General features: G+C 41.4%; 1 protein-coding gene and 1 long non-coding RNA gene across 2 annotated transcripts; one reads left to right on the top strand and one right to left on the bottom strand.

Moving 5' to 3' along the window:
* LOC130868209 (uncharacterized) lies at positions 1–14,026 on the top strand. The gene is made up of 8 exons (XR_009056500.1): positions 1–120; positions 312–399; positions 1,482–1,644; positions 3,272–3,373; positions 3,500–3,661; positions 4,054–4,171; positions 13,385–13,469; positions 13,963–14,026. It is a non-coding gene; the product is annotated as an uncharacterized LOC130868209 (long non-coding RNA).
* Positions 14,027–17,146: 3,120 nt separating this feature from the next.
* LOC130868208 (dolichyl-diphosphooligosaccharide--protein glycosyltransferase subunit 4-like) lies at positions 17,147–17,260 on the bottom strand. The gene has a single exon (XM_057760461.1). The coding sequence runs from the start codon at positions 17,258–17,260 to the stop codon at positions 17,147–17,149; it is 114 nt and encodes a 37-aa protein (XP_057616444.1).
* Between the last annotated feature and the right edge of the window lie 688 nt (positions 17,261–17,948).

Below are 17,948 nucleotides of genomic sequence, written 5' to 3'. Positions count from 1 at the left end.
TTTGTTTTTCCTGTCTGTAGACAGTTCGACTCGCCGTTCCGCGTGACTTGCGAGTCCCCCTCTCCCTCCAGACGGACTGAGGTGGCTTTGCTGGTAGGAATGAACGCGAGAAGGCTGGAGGTCTCAGTTTTCCGACTTTATCTGAGAAATCCTGGGGAATAACGCAAAGAGCAACATGGACATGTGCATTGGGCTGGATAGATTTTGGCGGGAAGTTTCTCTGTGCTGGGCTGGGATTGTGGAGAGGTGTGTGTGGGGGGGAAGCCAGTTACCGCTGGGATTCTGAGGGCGTAATCCATGCATCTGTCCAGGTACCGTCTGTCCTTTTCGTTGAGGAATCACCTGACCTTATGACGTGCCAGATCCTGGAGACCTGAAACACATCGGCTCGCTTTTCAGGTACAATTCATTCTGATAGGTGGAGACAGATAGTAAGCAAATTATTGACTTAATTTCAGAAAAACGTAAGTAATAGAACATAAAACAGGCCAAAAAAAATTACAGTGTATGTATCTATTTTCATTTGACCTAAGCGGTCAGATGCAACTTCCTCCAGGAATGATGATTGAAGACATTAGCAATGGTGTGGTATGGCTTTAATGAGCTAGAATAGATTAAAAAAACAGATCTTGGAAAAAAAAAAAAAAAGATCTTGGGCTGGAGAGATGGCTCAGCCGTTAAAGACTCACAGCCAAAATACAGATGTTTACTGCTTCGTCATCTTCATTCCGGGCTTTGAAAACTAGCCTCAGAGTAGAGATACTACTAGAAAAGTTTAGTGGGTGCAGAAGTGCCAGCATTAGAGTTTGGGTAGCAGTGCAGGCTAGGTTAGGGCCTTGAGCATTTGGATTCAAGCACCCAAATAAAACTCCCACTCATGAGACTCCAAATAAGACTAAACCCCAGAGTCCCTTTGGTGGGGAAGTTATTCCCTTCCTTTTTGTGTTCTGCTTTCCTGTCTTATCTTCTTTATGGGTCCCGGGATCTCATCCTTCCAGACTGGGTGTCGGTGGGCTTCCCTTTGCTGTGAGGAAGGAGTGTGGGCACAGACAGATCTCCAGGGCATCAGTGCAGCACCAGTGGAGTTTTAGTTCTGGTTAAGAGTTTGGCATGGGGCCTCGCTGCAATGTGATCATGATGGGTGTTTTAAAGAATCCTATGGTTCAGCATGGTGTAGCCATGACAACATGGCAGATTGAGTAAAATAAACATAGGCCTATTGTTGGTGGGCAAAACTGGAATCCTTCCAGTTATGTCCACATCTTACAGTTAGCTCCTTGTTCAGTGTCTCCCTTCCTCTTTCCTCCGTATCCCCTCCTTTTCTACCTCTCCCTCCCAGTCTCAATTCACCTTCCCTTCCTTTTATAGGGTCTGAAGTAACTTAGGCCGACTTCAACCCTGAATTTGCCTTTCTTCTCTCAGGTGCCGAGATTACAGGTATGTATTCTAGCATCACATTTGATCTGATTCTCCCTTTCTAGGTTTGGGATGCACAATGATGAGAAATAAAAAGGAAAAAGATTTACAGAAAGAAGCTGTAAGATTCAAGGTTTCACAGTCCAAGCTAATGTCCACAGATTCTTCACCAAATGATCTGAGAAAATTGAATTCATGGCAAAAGAAACGTTATTCGACTAAGGCAAGGTAAATGGCTAAGTAGGCAGGGAGGCATGAGCTGGGCTTTGCAGGGGAGGGTTGAGAATGGCAGGTGGCTTGGCACATTGCTGTAGTGTAAGGTATAGCCTGGAAAGATTTCTGCATTTCCTGCTTAAAGACACTTCACTCCTTGACTTTAGTTGGATATTAAGGACACCCAGCTGTTTCTTTAGTTCAAGACAATGCCAAATTCTTGTCCCATTGTGTTGATTGGCAGATTGTAGTATATAGTACAGTATGCAGTTCTTTCTTCAGTCAGCATCCGCCTCATCCTGATCAGGCCATAGGGTGATAAGTCATCTTTATTCTAAATACTATGATTTAAGATTGTAGTTTATGCATAATTTAGGTCCATTGTTTTGAGGATAGGAATTCCTTATGGTTAGGAAAGGAAGGTTAGAGGAAGATGCAATATTGTGCCATGGTATGTTTTGAGCCATAATCATTACTGGTTGGTTGCGTCCATATGTGATTTACCAAATGCTAGCTCATGCTAAGGGCTTTCTCCATATTCCTCATTCAAATGACCTGGACACATTGCTAGCTGAACTCCTTAAATATAAGAAACTCAGGCTGAGGTAATTGCAGCAATTTAACAACAAAGAAATACAGCTGTGGTTACAGTCCTGTAGTACAAATTTTAATTGGTATTTGTCAAGTTGGGAGCGTAGGCCCCAGTCCCTCGTATCTGTCCCAGCCCCCAGGCCTGGTTTGGACTCCAAATCCCAGCAGGCCAGGTCCTGACCCCTCCTTGGGGATGGGGTCCGGACCACCCCCCAGGGTAACACTACGTCTCCCTTTCTTCCTCCCTGGGGTCACAGTCCTGTGGCTTCCCGGTTTCCCCTGGGGCCACCCAAGAGTGTAGATCTCCCATTAAACCTGGATATTTCTTAATTTGGCTTGATTGGGAATTTTTGTGTCATCAGGGAGCTCGTGTTAAGAAATATTCCTAACAGTATTAATAATAAAATCCCAGAGTCAGATAATAGGGGTAAAAGCTGAAGAAACAGAGAAACTAGCCAGCCACTAGAGTTCTTATCTATATCAAAGCTCAGACCAAGGTGGCATTGATCCTGTCCTCAGACTGACTGCCTCAGACAGCTCTGAGCTCCTGTCTCCTGCCTTACATTCCCCTCTCCACCCAGCCATATCATAACTCCTGTCTCTGGGATTAAAGACATGGGATCCCAAGTACTAGGATCACCCTTGTGTGAGTTTTGTTTCTCTTTTAGACTGGATCGATGCACGGTAGCCCAGGGTGTCCTTGAACTAACAGAGATCTCTCTGCCTCTGTTTCCTGAGTCCTGGGATTAAAGGTGTGTGTCACCACTCCTGGCCTTTAGTGGCTTAGCTCTGCACTCTGATCTTCAGGCAAGCTTTATTTATTAAAACACAAACAAATTAGCACTACACAGTCCAGCTTCATCTCTAACCCAATGTTTCTATAAGCATAGTTCCCCAGATCAACAACAATGGCATCACAAGAGGCCTTGTTAGAAGTGCAAAGCCCAGACTCAGTAAATCAGAAACTGGGTTTTGGGCCCAGCCATCTATGTTTTATGTGTTTTTCAGTAACCAATAAAACTTGTTTTGTTTTTTTTGTTTTTTTTTCCAGGAACTTTGATTCACTTACACATCACTTGCAATGTCTGAGTCATAGGCTGGTCCATTGACCGTGCTGTAGCTCCTGTGCTGTATTTTACCCTGGCTTTCTTAGGTGAGCTTGCTTATTAATGAAGTGAAGGATTAGCCTCTTTAAAGTCTTGCCTTCTAAGAGCAGATAGGCTATAGGATCTAGTTACCCCATTGTCTTTTTTTTTTTTTTTTTTTTTTTTTCAAGTAGCTGCTTGAACAGAAAGATGATAGAGAAATCTAAGGGAACAGGAAGGAACCAACAAGCATGAACCAGACTGGGGTAACTAGAAGATTCCATTTTGGCACCAGGAAGAAATTCTTCCTAAGCTTCATTTGGGATATGCTGGGCCCTGGTGGAAGGAAAAGAAAGGTAAGAAGAAGTCTAAATATTCACTCTCTGAATTAGATGGTGTGTGCTTATTGTCCAGTAATCACCTCAAATAACTCAAAATTGGAATTGTTGGGATTACCATGTTGTAAATGAAGAGTGTGGATGATCTTATTACCAAACTAGTGATAAATTAAGATTGGTGTGCTTCTCCAAACATGTGTTATGTGGGGGTGATATCCAAGTAATTTCTATTTGGGATGCTGTATGTTCTCAACTGTTATGTGAACTGTTAGAGGGCACATTTTCTGGTTTCTAAGGCATAGGACTGCTTCTAGGAAGCTCCTTGTCTTCTAGTGTAAGTGATTTGGTGTGTGTTGTAGATACAACAAATGAGGACAAAGCAAAAACAGATTGTACTTGATTTGTGGCAGAGTGGAGCATGGAGGACTTCTGGATTAGATGGAGAGAATACCCAGGCATCTCCATGGCCCTGCTGATGGTTCCAGAGCTTCATCCAGTCAGTGATGAGCTACATGTACACCTGGAGAGGTAGGCTACCTACAGGATATCCTGTGAGCCGGGCAGTACAAGAATGTCAGGTGCTGCTCCTTAAAGCCCCAGCTCTTGGCCAAAGAGCTTCTAAAAGAGAGACTTCACAGATTCTGTTTCTTGAAGGCTTCTGGAGAACATGAGGGCAGCTAGTATCCAGAAATAGAGTTCCTGGTTGCTTCCAGTAGGCCAACTGTCTGGGACTATAATTGTCCTTATTGTGATAGGAATGTCCTTACTGATAGGAATGGTGGCTAAGAAACACAACACTATGGGTGTTGATAGAGAGGGACCGTGCAGTGTTCTCAGATTGGCCACTACTTTAGTTTGTAGCAATCCAGACAAAACTATCTGTATATCCTCCCTGGAATGTCAAACTACAAAGGGAGGGACCAAAATTGTTGAATGCCAAGGTTTCCTCCCTAATAAAAGGGAAGGGGAGCATCTCTGCCCAATGATGGAATGAAAGAAGAGCCTGTCTAGAGCACTAATAGAATCAGTGTAATCTTAAGATAGGCTCTCCTACCCACTGAGATATTGGTGGAAAAGGCTCTACTTCTGTATGCCTCGGCACCTGGCTTTCTTGAGCGGTCGTGGAGGAGGCACTTTCACAGTCTTTGTAGCCACAGTTTCAGTTTCTTAGGACATTAAATAGACAGTGAATCGATTTTTGTTTTTCTCTGCCCACTAGAAGGTCAGTTGGATCAGGTTGACTTGCTATCTTTAGCGTGTGTTTTGTTGTTGACTAATTTTTCCTGTTAGGACTGGCTATAGGGGTTGCTGAATGAATAAACATATATTGCAAATATTGTGTTTTTACTGGCTATTTTTTTAATCCAGTGAAGAATGAGTGAGATATGAAAAGTGCCCCATAACAGTTATCTTTCTCTTAGTTTTTTTTTTTTTGTTGTTGTACCATCATGGACAAAATAAAATAAAGCAAAAAATAATATTTGTAATATACAACAAGCAAATAGTAAATAACTCTAAGAAAGAAACATGCTGGATATGATGGTGGAGCCCTATAACAGAAACAGTCAGGGGATTGAGTTTGGGGCAAGAGGATCACTCAAAGTTCAAAATAGTCCCCTTGACTACACAGTGAGATCCTGTTTCAAAACGAAAAATAATTTTTTAAAAAAGGGCTCAATTGGTAGAATACTTGTCTAGAAGTCTTTTGTTTTTTTCCCCCCCGAGACGGTTTCTCTGTGGTTTTGGTTCCTGTCCTGGAACTAGCTCTGTAGACCAGGCTGGTCTCGAACTCACAGAGATCCGCCTGCCTCTGCCTCCCGAGTGCTGGGATTAAAGGCGTGCGCCACCACCGCCCGGCTTGTCTAGAAGTCTTGAGGCCTAGCACCCCATAAACCTGGTGTGGTAATAATCCCAGCATTCTAGGGGTGGAGGCAAGAAGATTAGAAGTTGGAGGTTATCCTTGGCTACATCAGGAGTTCAAGACCAGCTGGAGACCCAGTGAAGGAAGAGATGGAGATAGGGAGGTAGGAAAGTAATCAATAAAATGCCATATAGCAAAATAGTAAATAAAACACATTGATAGCATAAGTAATATATACATTGTGAGCAGTTTTGTGTGGTAAGTACATGGCTTTGGTTCTCAGGGTGAGAGTAAGAACCGGTCTCCACAAATCTTTATACCATGTTATGATTAGCATTTAAAAAAAAGTCCACTCATGACCTGGAATCTTTCCTGGGGAAAGTTCATGTCAGGGAAAAGAGCGGTTTTTCCTTTTGAACAGTTAGCTGGATCTGATTTAAGCAATGCCCTGAGTCTTTTGGGGATCACATTTCCCTTTTTACATCTGTTTAACTAGCAAGCTTAAGTTCACATCTCTGGCCATCTGGGAGCCGATGTCTAAAGCCTTATACATGCATTCTGTTCAGATCATTTATCCGAAGTCCTTGTTTGGACTTAAATTCTTCATCTAAAATATTTTTAAAGCTACATCCTTGATACACTTCTTGTTCTGCACAAGGCATTACAGGAACACACTGGCTTCTGATGTCACAAACGGGAAAAGGCCAGTTGTTAGCTAATAAGCCCTTACAGGACTGAACCCCATTTCACTCTAGCTAACCTTTCACAGTTTTTCCATTTGAAATTACTTTTGAGATTCCTACATGTATACAACGTATTTTAGTTGTATCTACCCCACTCCTTGTCTCCAACTCCTCCCAGATACTCTTTAGCCCCCCCCTTTTTTGAAGTATAAGCCCAGAGTCTAAAATTAGTGCTCCTAAAATACACATTGGTGGCTGCCTCCTGAGTACTAGTACCACACCTAGCCAGTTGCTATATTCTTTTTTTTTTTTTTTTTGCATTTTTAATACATTTTTTATTGGTATTTATTGAGTGTTCTACATTTTTCTCTGTTCCCCTCCCTGCTCTTCCCGTCCCCCTTCAATCCTCCCCCAAGGTCCCCATGCTCCCAATTTACTGAGGAGATCTTGTCTTTTTCTACTTTCTACTTCCCATGTGGATTAAATCTATGTAAGTCACTCTTAGTGTCCTCATTGTTGCCTAGGTTCTCTGGGATTGTGGTTTGTAGGCTGGCTTTCTTTGCTTTATGTTTAAAAACCACCTGTGAGTACATGTAATAATTGTCTTTCTGGGTCTGGGTTACCTCACTCAATATGATGTTTTCTAGCTCCATCCAGTTTCCTGCAAAATTCAAGCTGTCGTTATTTTTTTCTGCTGTGTAGTACTCCATTGTGTAAATGTACCACATTTTCCTTATCCATTTTTCGGTAGAGGGCATTTAGGTTGTTTCCAGGTTCTGGCTATGACAAACAAAGCTGCTATGAACATAGTTGAGCACATGTCCTTGTGTGGCACAATTGAGCATCCTTTGGATATATACCCAAAAGTGGTATTACTGGGTCTTGAGGAAGGGTTTCCTAATTTTTGAGAAATCACCATACTGACATCCAAAGGGGTTGTACCAGCTTGCATTCATTCCCACCAGCAATGCAGAAGTGTTCCCTTTTCCCCACAACCTCTCCAGCATCAGTGTTTTTGATCTTGGCCATTCCTACAGGTATAAGATTGAATCTCAGAGTTTTTTTAATTTGCATTCCTCTGATGACTAAGGATGTTGAACATTCCCTTAAGTATATTTTAGCCATTTTAGATTTCTCTGTTGAGAGTTCTCTGTTTAGGTCTGTGCTCCATTTTTTTTATTGGATTATGTGATCTTTTGGTGTCCAATTTCTTGAGTTCTTTGTATATTTTGGAGATCAGACCTCTGTCTGATGTGGGGTTAGTGAAGATCTTTTCCCATTCTGTAGGCTGTCCTTTTGTCTTGTTGAGCATGTTCTTTGCTTTACACAGTTGCTAGATTCTTAATTTTGTGTTTGGATGGCTTGTTGGAGCCCACAAGACTATACAGTAAATGTACAGCTGATAGACCAATAGACTAATCTATTGGGACATGCATACACGTCCACATGGAATAACTTGTTTTACAGAGGTATGGGAACACTTTTGGAAAAGTTGCTGTCATATCTGTAAAAAACCTTGTGAGGCCATGATTCTCCCTCCAAAATGGGATTAATTCCCAAAACAGCAGTATAAGGTCTGCAGGGGCAACTGAATGAATGACCTTGCTCCATTCCCCAACACCTTGAGGCCTTAGGGCAGTAACATTCACTGTTTGTTCTAACAGTCAACTTTAAAGTCAATTCCACAAAATTGGCGCAGAAAAGGTCTGCACTGTGCAGGAAGGTGGCATGCCCCACCCTTACTACACAGACAGGTTTGGGTGTGGGTGAGGCCTAGGTTCAGGGACTGTTAGAAACTCCACCTAATGGTTTGGAATGTCTGGTATTTCCCCTTGGATTCTGGCTATTTCCTGTGTGCTGCTTTTCCAGGTTCTACCTGCTCTTTTGTTTTGTTTTTGTCTTTTTGTTTTGTTTTGTTTTGTTTTTAGAGACAGAGTTTCTCTGTAGCTTTAGAGCCTGTCCTGTAACAAACTCTTGTAGACCAGGCTGGCCTCAAACTCAGAAATCCGCCTGCCTCTGCCTCCCAAGTACTGGGATTAAAGGTGTGTGCCATTACTGCCTGCCATCTTTCTCCAGCCCCTAAAGAGGAGCCTCCCCCCCCCTCTCTTTTCTTTGGCTTCTCGTCTACCTGCCTTTTTTTGTGATTTTGATATGCATATTATCATTGTCTCTGCTTATGGAATTTTCCAACTATATCTGTAAAAACTAGAAACCTCGTGGAGATCACCCCTTATTATTCTTCTCCTTGCTGCTTTTTCGTGCAAAGGAATAAAGAACATGTAGTGAGAATGTACGTGAGTTGATTTATTCCGTTTACCCTCTGATCCAGTTGCTAGTTTTCATCTGCCATAGCGAATCTTACTGGACCCCTGAGAGGTTAAATCGACTTAACCCCGAAATAAACCTTGATAATGGCTGTCACCTTTAGCACTGTTTCTCTCTCTGTGTGAATATACTTGTGTGGGGGGGTTGCAGAGATGGCTCACAGGTTAAGAACACTGACTGTTCATCCAGAGGTCCTGAGTTCAATTCCCAGCACCCACATGGTGGCTCACCACCATCTATAATAGGATCTCGTGCCCTCCTCTGACCTGCAGGGATACATGCAGGCAGAACACTATATATAATAAATAAAAAAAAAGAAATGTTTTTAAAAATATATATACTTGTGTGTGTGTGTGTGTGTGTGTGTGTGTGTGTGTGTGTGTAGATAGATGCATATGCCTATTATTTGGTTGGAAACGTCACCTCAGCCCCTAAAATCCTTATCCAAAGAGTCTGAAACTTTTGAGTGGAGCTTTACCCCAACTCCTCGTTATCCATTTTGGAAAGTTGGGTGGAAAGCTCCATTTCAAGCCTCCCCTTCTTGGGAGTTGCCAAAGTCCAGACTCCACCTCTCTAGAGAGGATCAAGACCACTCCAACAGGCTATTTCAACTGCCTTTCCCAAAACAAACACGTGCTCTTTCAGGTTTACCTTTCCCTGCTCCGAGTTTTCCTGGAGGGCCACTTGGGAGAGCTGGCACCATTAAATCTGGGTTTTTTTCTAATTTGGTCTGATTTGGATTATTGTGTTGGTGGAGAGGTTTGTCGAGCCAAAATAACTTAACACCTATATGTGCCCGTGGTCAAAATTAGGTGTGTTTTTCTCCATCACTCCCCACCTCATTATTCCCTTTTTCTTTCCTGTGGGGGTGTGAGTGATACATGTGCTCGTTTGTGTGTGTATGTGGGGATCCTTAGGTGTCATCCTTACACACTGCTGCTGTGTATACCAAGTCAGCTCTTGAGCCCTGGAGAGTCTCTTCCTCCCACTTTGCTGTAGGAGCACTGAGATTTCAGATGCAATCTACTACTGTACTAGGCTTTGTGTGAGTTCCAGGGCCTTCGCACTTGTACAGCAAGCACTTTCCCTACTGATCCTCACCCCAGCCTCTATGCAGTGTTTCTTCTGTTCTGAAATATATGGCTCATGGACTTGTAGTATTTTTAGGCAACCTAAATTCTGCCTTTACTTTGAGTCATTTTTCCCATGCCATACTAATAGACATCTCTGTAGCATTCCAAATAAGCACCCTGTTGTCAAAAAACATGTTTTTAAGCAGATGAAGATTTTCTAAGTGACGCAGAAACAGTATCTCAGTGTGACCTTGTTTCTAAACTCCTAATGTGATGGTATTTAGTTATGGATGTTAAGAAAATAGTTCATAGTTAAGAAAAATATTAAGAAAGTAGTCATGAATGTGTCACCCTTGTGAATTGGATTATTTCCCTTACAACAAGAAGCCAGAGAGCCAGCTCTCCTACCATGTGCATATACAGATGTTAATAGTTTGTGGCTTAGAAGAAAATACTCATCAGATCCCAGCTGTGCTGCCACTGTGATTTCTGACTTCCAGGCTCCAGCTCAGTGAGCGATGTTTACTTCCTGTTATTGTATCCTTGATAATCAGCCTTGAGGACCAAGCCTGATTATCAGCCAGTGGTAGACAGTGATCAGCTTATATCTGACTCCCATTCATGGAGTAATTGGGATACATAGCTGCTTGCTTCCTGATTCATTACTTTGGCTGTTTTTGCATGTCATCTAGTATATAATAGTTCATAATAGCAGTCAAAATTAGCATAAGCCTGTAATTCAGTGAAAGTGCATTTGGGCACTTATCCTAAAAGAGTTTCAAGAGTTATAAGATGAGGTAATACCAGACCTTTTCTCAGTCATGCAAGTTTGTCTTTTCCTATATTCCTACCATTTGAAGGAAAAGGCTAACTCAGCTTCCTGCATCTCCAGGCCTAGAAGATAAAGTCTCAGGATATTCTCTGTGGAAGTCTTTGTTCTGTCTAGAACAGTGGTTCTTAACCTTCCTAATGCTGCAAGTCTTTAATACGGGTTCTTCATGTTATGGTGACCCCCCCAACCAGAAAATAATGTTCATTGCTACTTCATAACTGTAATTTCGCTACTATTATGAATCGTAATATGAATCTGATATGCAGTCCCTATGAAGGGGCCATTTGACTCCCAAAGGGGTTGAGAACTTGGTCTAGAGCTAAACTGAGGCAACCATGGACAAAACCTAGTCCTCTTACAGAACAACTTAACATCCCAGCACCTCCCAGGTCTGCAGTCTGGCAGTCTACTCATCTAAAGTAGGAAGACCACAGGTAGGTTTTACATACTGACTAAGGAATCAATGGCCATTTACACTAAGATGCTCAAGTACAAACCTGGGACACATGTTTCTTATTAAAGGATTTTACAAGTGACCTGAAGAGTTAATATTTTATTCTGATGCTGAACTCCATGGAGCACAGTTATTTAGGTGTTATTCTTTAGTGTGGTTTGGAGAGCACATTACTTAGTAGCCATAGAAGTTTCTATCATTGAAATTTTGGAAGGATCCATGAATGTGAAGTATTTCTCTTAATGTGCCCCCTTAAATTACTTTAGGATTTCTAGCACTGTCCTAAATTCCCAGGAGTATTTATTGAGGTATTAAGTGAGATTCCTACACACACGTGAGCATCTCCTGTTAGCAGCACTCGGCGTCACCCGACTCATTCCCCATAGTTTCAGTTGCATTTCACCCTTGAAGTCACGCAGCACCAGGCAGAGCGTTCTCCAACTCGAGTACTGATTTTCATCTTCTGGTTTATGTGGTGATATTTGTGCTCTAACGAAGCTTGCCTGAAGGTCAGAAGGCAGAGCTAGCGACTAGTTAACCACAGAAGTCTGGAGTTCTGTACACAGACAGGAAGTGATATGGCTGGGTGGAGACGAATATAAGGCAGGAGGAGACAGGAACTGAGCCCTTTTTCAGCTGAGGGCTTAGCAAGGTAAGAGTTGACTGTGGCTTGCTCCTTTGTCTCTCTGATCTTTCAACATTTACCCCAGTATCTGGCTCTTAGGTTTTTATTATTAAAACCAAGTAGAACTCATTCAATAACAGGTTCATATTTCTGTATTTAGCTTATTCTACATAAGACAGGTTTCATTTGAAAATTTCTCTAAACATTTTATTTGTAATCTGACCATCAGCCTCAGTCTGCATCCTCTGTGATATCTGTTGATTGAGATTTGCTCTTTCCTCTTTTAGACTCCTTCAGACAGCTTGGAACAGGACCCAGTCTCTTGCTTGTCATCCCTGGTCACTTCTGTTCTTCCTTGTGTGTTCACAGTTCTCTCATTGTCTTTGTCATAGTCCTGATACCTTTCACCTTGTGTGTGCGCTCTCGTGTGTCCATTTCCCTTAATGTGATACTCTGCTTTGTTTGGAGCTGGATTCTGAATTCCCACCCATGCAGTCTCATCAGGCTGACTCCCTGCAACTCTTCTGATAGCTGAGTATGCTTTTTGAACATATACATTGAATTGGAAAAAAAAATTATGTCTCTGGAAGAAGGTCACACTTAGCCTATTCATTCCTCTGCACAAGCCACTGTCACCCTGAGCAACACAATTAACAATAATGTTAAACTTTTATGAGTTATAGGCTGTTTGACATTGAAACAGTTTAAGAAAACAGGCTTAGCAAGGTAAGATCATCTTCCCAGGGTTACACAAAGGTTCTGGTAAGTTATACTTTCTGTTTATTTCATTCCAGGAACTTTTTATTTCCTCCCTGGTTTCTTCAATAACCCATTGGATATTCATGAATGTGTCCAATCTCTATATGTTTGTGTGGTTTTTGTCGTTTTTCATTACTGTTGATTTCCAGTTTACTTAGGTCTGGTGATATTCAGAAAGTTTTTTCAGTTCTTTTATATTTGGTAAGGGATTGGTTTGTAGCATAGAATGTAGTCTATTTTAGATAATGTACTATGGGCTGCTGAGAAGAATCTGCTCTTTCCCTTTTAGGTGAAATGTCCTGTTTGTATCTGGTTTGTGGTGTAGCTTAACTCAGTGGTTTGTTGGTTTTTATTTGGGTGTCCTATTTGAAGATGAAAGTGGGATATAGTGAAATTACCCAGTATGATTGGATCAAGACTTGGGTGATTTTTTTTTTTTATGACTATTCATCTTTGTCTTATGGAATTTGAAACCCCACCTTTTGGTTCATAAATATTTATAATTGTTATAGCTTCTTAATTCCACTTATTCACACACAGTGGCCTGCTTTAACTCTTCAGATAATTTTTGCTTGAAATCTTTTGTGAGATGTCAGGACTACTTTACTAGCCTCTTCAGTTTCTATTCATGTGATAAATTGTTTTTTCCTTTGATTTTTTTCCATCTGTATGTGACTATCAGTGATGTGTGTTTCTTGGAGACAACATATAGCTGAATCTAGATTTTTAATCCATTTACTTCACCTTTGTCGCTGTATTGGTAAGTCAAGGTCATTTATATGTGTGGTTATTGCCGAGAGATGTTTACTAATTCCTGTATTTTGCTGATTTTCTTGTTGATTGATATTGGTTGTTCTTTTCTATGTCTTCTATTATTCTTGAGGACTGTCTGGCTTACTGAGTTGGACATGATGATTTTCTTCCTATTCCTGTTTTCATGAAATTTATTTTTCTGTTCTCTTATTGTTGAGAGTGTCCTCTCTATATGGTACTCCTTTAAGTATCGCTTACAGTGCTGACTTGGTGGTCATGAACTGCCTCAGTTTGTGCTTGAAATGTCTATTGCTCTATCAATTCTGAAAGACAGTTTTTCTGGAGATAACACTTTTTGTTTCATGGTTATTTTCAGGACTTGCAATGTGTCATTCTACACTTTACTGGCATTTAGGGTTGTTGAGCCGATGGTCTCATGTTATTTTGATCTTCCTGCGTAGGTGAGTTCATGTTTTTCTCTTATAGCTTTTGCTTATTTAAGAAGTTGTTTTGTTTGTTTGTATGCTTGCTTGCTTACTTTGAGACAGTGTCTTAAGTAGTCCAGCCTGACCTTGAACTTACTGTGTAGCTGAAGATGCATAGTAGTGATAACTTGGAGTGTCTGATCCTATCATATCTACTTCTGAGATTCTGGGATTGCAGGCATGTACCAACACATATGGTTCCCTTAATAGCTTTTTAAAATGATACTTAATTTTGTGTGTGTGGGTGTGTATGTTTGTGTGGGTGGGTGTGGGTGGGTGTGGTATTTGTGTGTATGCACACATGGCATGGAAATTTCAATTTCCTTGCTAAACTTTTCTCTGTATTCCCATTCTTTTCTCCAGGTTCCTAATGTCATCAATTTTGCTGACTTTTTCCTCAATGTTTCCTTGTATCTTCACTTTTCACTTCCTTCACTGAATTCATCTGCTTGTTTGTGTTCTCTTTGAGGTCATTGATCATTCTTATCAGAAAACTTTGGAAGTTTTTGTCCAGCATTTTACTTATTAGCCCCTTTGAGCTCTGTAGGTGAGGAATTATCTTTCTGGGGGGAGTCATGTGGCCTTGCTTTATTTTACTTGTGTTTGTATTGTAGTTTGCACATCTAGTGATAAATCTTCTGGTTTTATTTGGGAATCTTGTTGAGCAGCCTATTCAGTTTCCATTCCTACTGAGAGAGGAAGCTTTAGCTTCCCTTCCCTCCCCTAAGAGCCACGTTCAACTTAATTCGTAGGGCTTTGTTGCCTCTCTGCACAGTGCAGATTTCCTTTCATTTCTCTTGGGGATTATTAAGGCTTTCTATTTAGATAGTGTCTGGGTTCTCTTATTCTGATTCTCTCCTTCGCAGGCTTACATGAAGGCAGCTTCTAGTCTACCATTTACCTAGAAGTCTCCGATTCACTTCCTTGACGTAGACCCTGGCAATCGTGAGTGGCTTTTCTCAAATCTTAAACCAAGAGATGGCAGAAACCCAAAGGAAGTCCCAAAAGTAGCATCTTTTTGAAGTTTCCTTGTTTTCAGATTGTGTCAGGTTTCTATCAGACTTTATTTAGATCTGCAGCTATGGCAGGGAAGAGACTTTATTTCATGAACTGGTGAACAGATAGGAAGGATTGAAGAATTGAAACAGGATGAAGGCACATGGAAACTGCAGCCTAGTACTATGGTGGATCTTTTTTTTTGTTGTGTGTGTGGGGGGGCGGTTTAGACAGGGTCTCTCTGTAGCTTTGGAGCCTGTCTTGGAACTTGCTCTGTAGACCAGGCTGGCATCGAACTTACAGAGATCCGCCTGTCTCTGCTCCCCGAGTGCTGGGATTAAAGCCATGCACCACCACCACCCAGCCTAGTACCATATCTTAAGCAAACAAGTTTTGTTTTCACTTCTAGTCTTAGGTATTCTGGACTCCCTCCAAATCTCAAATTCTTCTCAAGTGATCTGGGAGTCTCTGAAGTCACCAAAGGAAATGCTTTGCAATTTGAAACAATGGCATAAGGAAAGGCACAGCCATTGATATAAACTGCAAATGAGCTGCCGTGCCACAGTCTTTTCACTCAGTCTGTGAGCAAATAATCCTTCCCAGAAATAGCCGAGTTCCACCTATGATTTTGCTGATTTGAGCAAGTAAGTTAACTTCTTCAGGCTTCAGTTTCTCCACAGTGAAGGACTAACAGTCTCTACACCATTGAGCTCTTCTAATGAAAACCCTTGGCCAATCCCTGACTACTTTAAAGGCTTGATATTAACCCCACTTATGCATAGTCTTCTCCAGTGACCACCAAATGCAGCCCTCGTTTCACTTCTCCATCTTTTCACCATTTTGTACATACACTAGAACTTTGCAAGTTCTAGTTTTCTATGGATATAGGGGAAAATACTGTAGCTGTGAAGGGGTAGATGAAAGAAAGGCATTTTGGACTTTTCTCAGAAGTCAGTACTCAAAATCTGAGGGAGTGACAATTTTTCTGATTGTTAAAATTCTGTCCCTGTACCAAGAGTAAAAATAGAAAGGGATTAAATGTGTGTTATTGCAAATAGTATCACTTTGTAGTATGCAGACCTATGTTTGAACCTCAGTTCTGCCATTTTTTTTAAAAAGAATGGGATGTATTTATTTTATGTGTTTGAGTGCCCATGCACATGCCCAAGGAGGCCAGGAAAGGGTGCTGGATCCCCTGGACCTGGGGGTACAGATGGATATAGGCTGCCATGTAGGTGCTGCCAACTGAACCTTGGTCTTCTGTAAGTGTAGCAAGTGTGGTTAACCTCTGAGCCATCATTCTAGCCCCTAGCTCTGACTCTTAGGATAAGATCTGTCTGTAGATGAGCAGATGGTTTCAGCTTTCTGAGCCATGGCATTTTCACTTGTCAAATATGTCTTATAATACTATACAGAATCATTGAGAATGTCCTGAGGGAAAAATATAGGAGGGAGATGGAGGACGGCGGGCAGGGAGGAGAGAGAGAATGAGAACCTGCTTGCATATGAGCATGTGCTTTATTTTAGAGTTAATGAAGATGTTTCACACATTCTGGCACTGAAGTCCTTATCACTTTTACTTTGCAGAGTTGGTGCAAACCTTCTCCTTTTCTGGTCATTCTTAGGTATTTTAGCCAGAAGCTGGGGGAAGAAGCATCAAAACATGTTTGCGAATGGCTATTACAAACTGAAAACCCAAAAGTAAAAACTTAAAAGACATGTAACTATTATTTCACTGATTTTAATGACAAAACGTTTGAAAAAGTACTGTCATCAGGGCTCTGAGAGGAAACCTGTTAGGTATAATAGTATAATTTGGTATGTTTAATGAAGGCAATGAAAGCAGTTTGAAATTTTGACTGCAAATAGGTTGTAACCCAATAGTTCCAAAAATGTATCAAAGAAATGCCAGTGTTTGTATATATTTGCAAAACATGTATACCAAGTCATTCACTACAGCATTGTTTTAATAGCAAAACTCAAATGTTTATCAAAGCACCCATTAAGATATGAATGAGGAAATGTTTTATATACCCTTAAGTGAATAGGGAGTGTTTGCTAAAGTGTATGTTGATTGAATGTTGTATATTTGGCGGATTATTGCTTCTCTTAAACATAATTATTTGTACTTGAGGTCTACAGAAACTGGTTAACTTTGTGTGAGTGGCTAAGTAGGAACAAAGGAAATGGGAGATTGTTAGAAGGGATACTTTTTATTGTATCCCTTTTCTTATTTTCGATTTTTAATTGAAAACTTCTAGTACTAGAGCTTGAATACAGAGCCTTGCACATGGTAGGCAAATTGGCTACTGCTGAGCAATCAGCTATATCTCTAGGTCTTATTTTTTGGGTCATTTTCCTCTTTTAGTTAAATTTTTTTAACACAAAATATATATATATATATATATATATTTGTATTGGGAGAGGGAATAGAAAAGAAAGCAGCCCCTATACTGGGCCCTATTCAGTGGCAGCTTCTTGTTCCATAGGGCTAAGGAAGACTTTGAGGAAATAAAAGTTGTTTGGAAAAATCCAGGTGTAGTTGCTTTGTATGCTGCGATGGGTAGGAGGGATGCAGTGAAGTGTGAAGGCCCCGCACACTCTCCATCTTGCCTCAGACTATGTCCTGGAAGCCTGGCGTGGAGAAAACGCTACTTTCATTCCTGTTTCTTGGAATTGTTGACAGCTACATAGTAATAGAGAGCCACAAGCAAGAAAAGCAACACGCCCAGCATGTTGGTGAAGGTGGCGGGCTGCATGTCCGTGATCATCCTGACCAGCTCTACTCAGCTCCGATGCTACTGCTTGCTGTACAAGTTTGAGGTAGGATAGTTAAAAATTTTTTATTCAATATATTTTGATCATGTTTTTCTTCTTTCCCAACTCCTCCTAGGTCCCCTTCCCTCAGTTTACCCAACTTCATGTTTATTTCATTCCTTCAAAAGAAAGGAAGCCAAGCTGGGCAGTGGTGGCACAGGCCTTTAATCCAAGTACTCAGGAGGCAGAGGCAGGAGGATCTCTGAGTTTGAGGTCAAACTGGTTTACAGAGCATCCCAGGAATTCAGAGAGGATCAGATTAAGTAAGTGCAGGCTGTTCCCTGTGTCCTCACACAAGAACTGGGGCCAAGTGCTTTGAGCCTGAAAGAGACACAGTAGCCTGGTACCAGGACTTCAAAAAAAGCCAGAAGACGAGGAGAGGACTGCTTGAGAAATGAAGCCTCACGTCCAGCGGCATGGTCAGAGGTGGGTAGCCCTGCCAGAGACTATATTGAGAAGCTGCCAGTGAGTGAGAAAGTAGATTTGTTGCAGGTGAAAGAGGTGGCTAGGGTCGTAGTGTGAAGTGAATACCTTTCACGGACCTTGCCAAGGTATGCCACTAAGCAAACATGCCACATGCAACAGTTAGTGCAAGAGGTTTATTGGGAGGGGGAGAGCGAAAGAGTGAAAAAGGGTAATACC

This window comes from Chionomys nivalis, chromosome X (genome assembly GCF_950005125.1).
Source record: "Chionomys nivalis chromosome X, mChiNiv1.1, whole genome shotgun sequence".
Lineage (NCBI taxonomy): Eukaryota > Metazoa > Chordata > Mammalia > Rodentia > Cricetidae > Chionomys > Chionomys nivalis.
The sequence above is the reverse complement of the archived record's forward strand: the minus strand, read 5'-3'. Positions and strand labels throughout refer to the sequence as shown.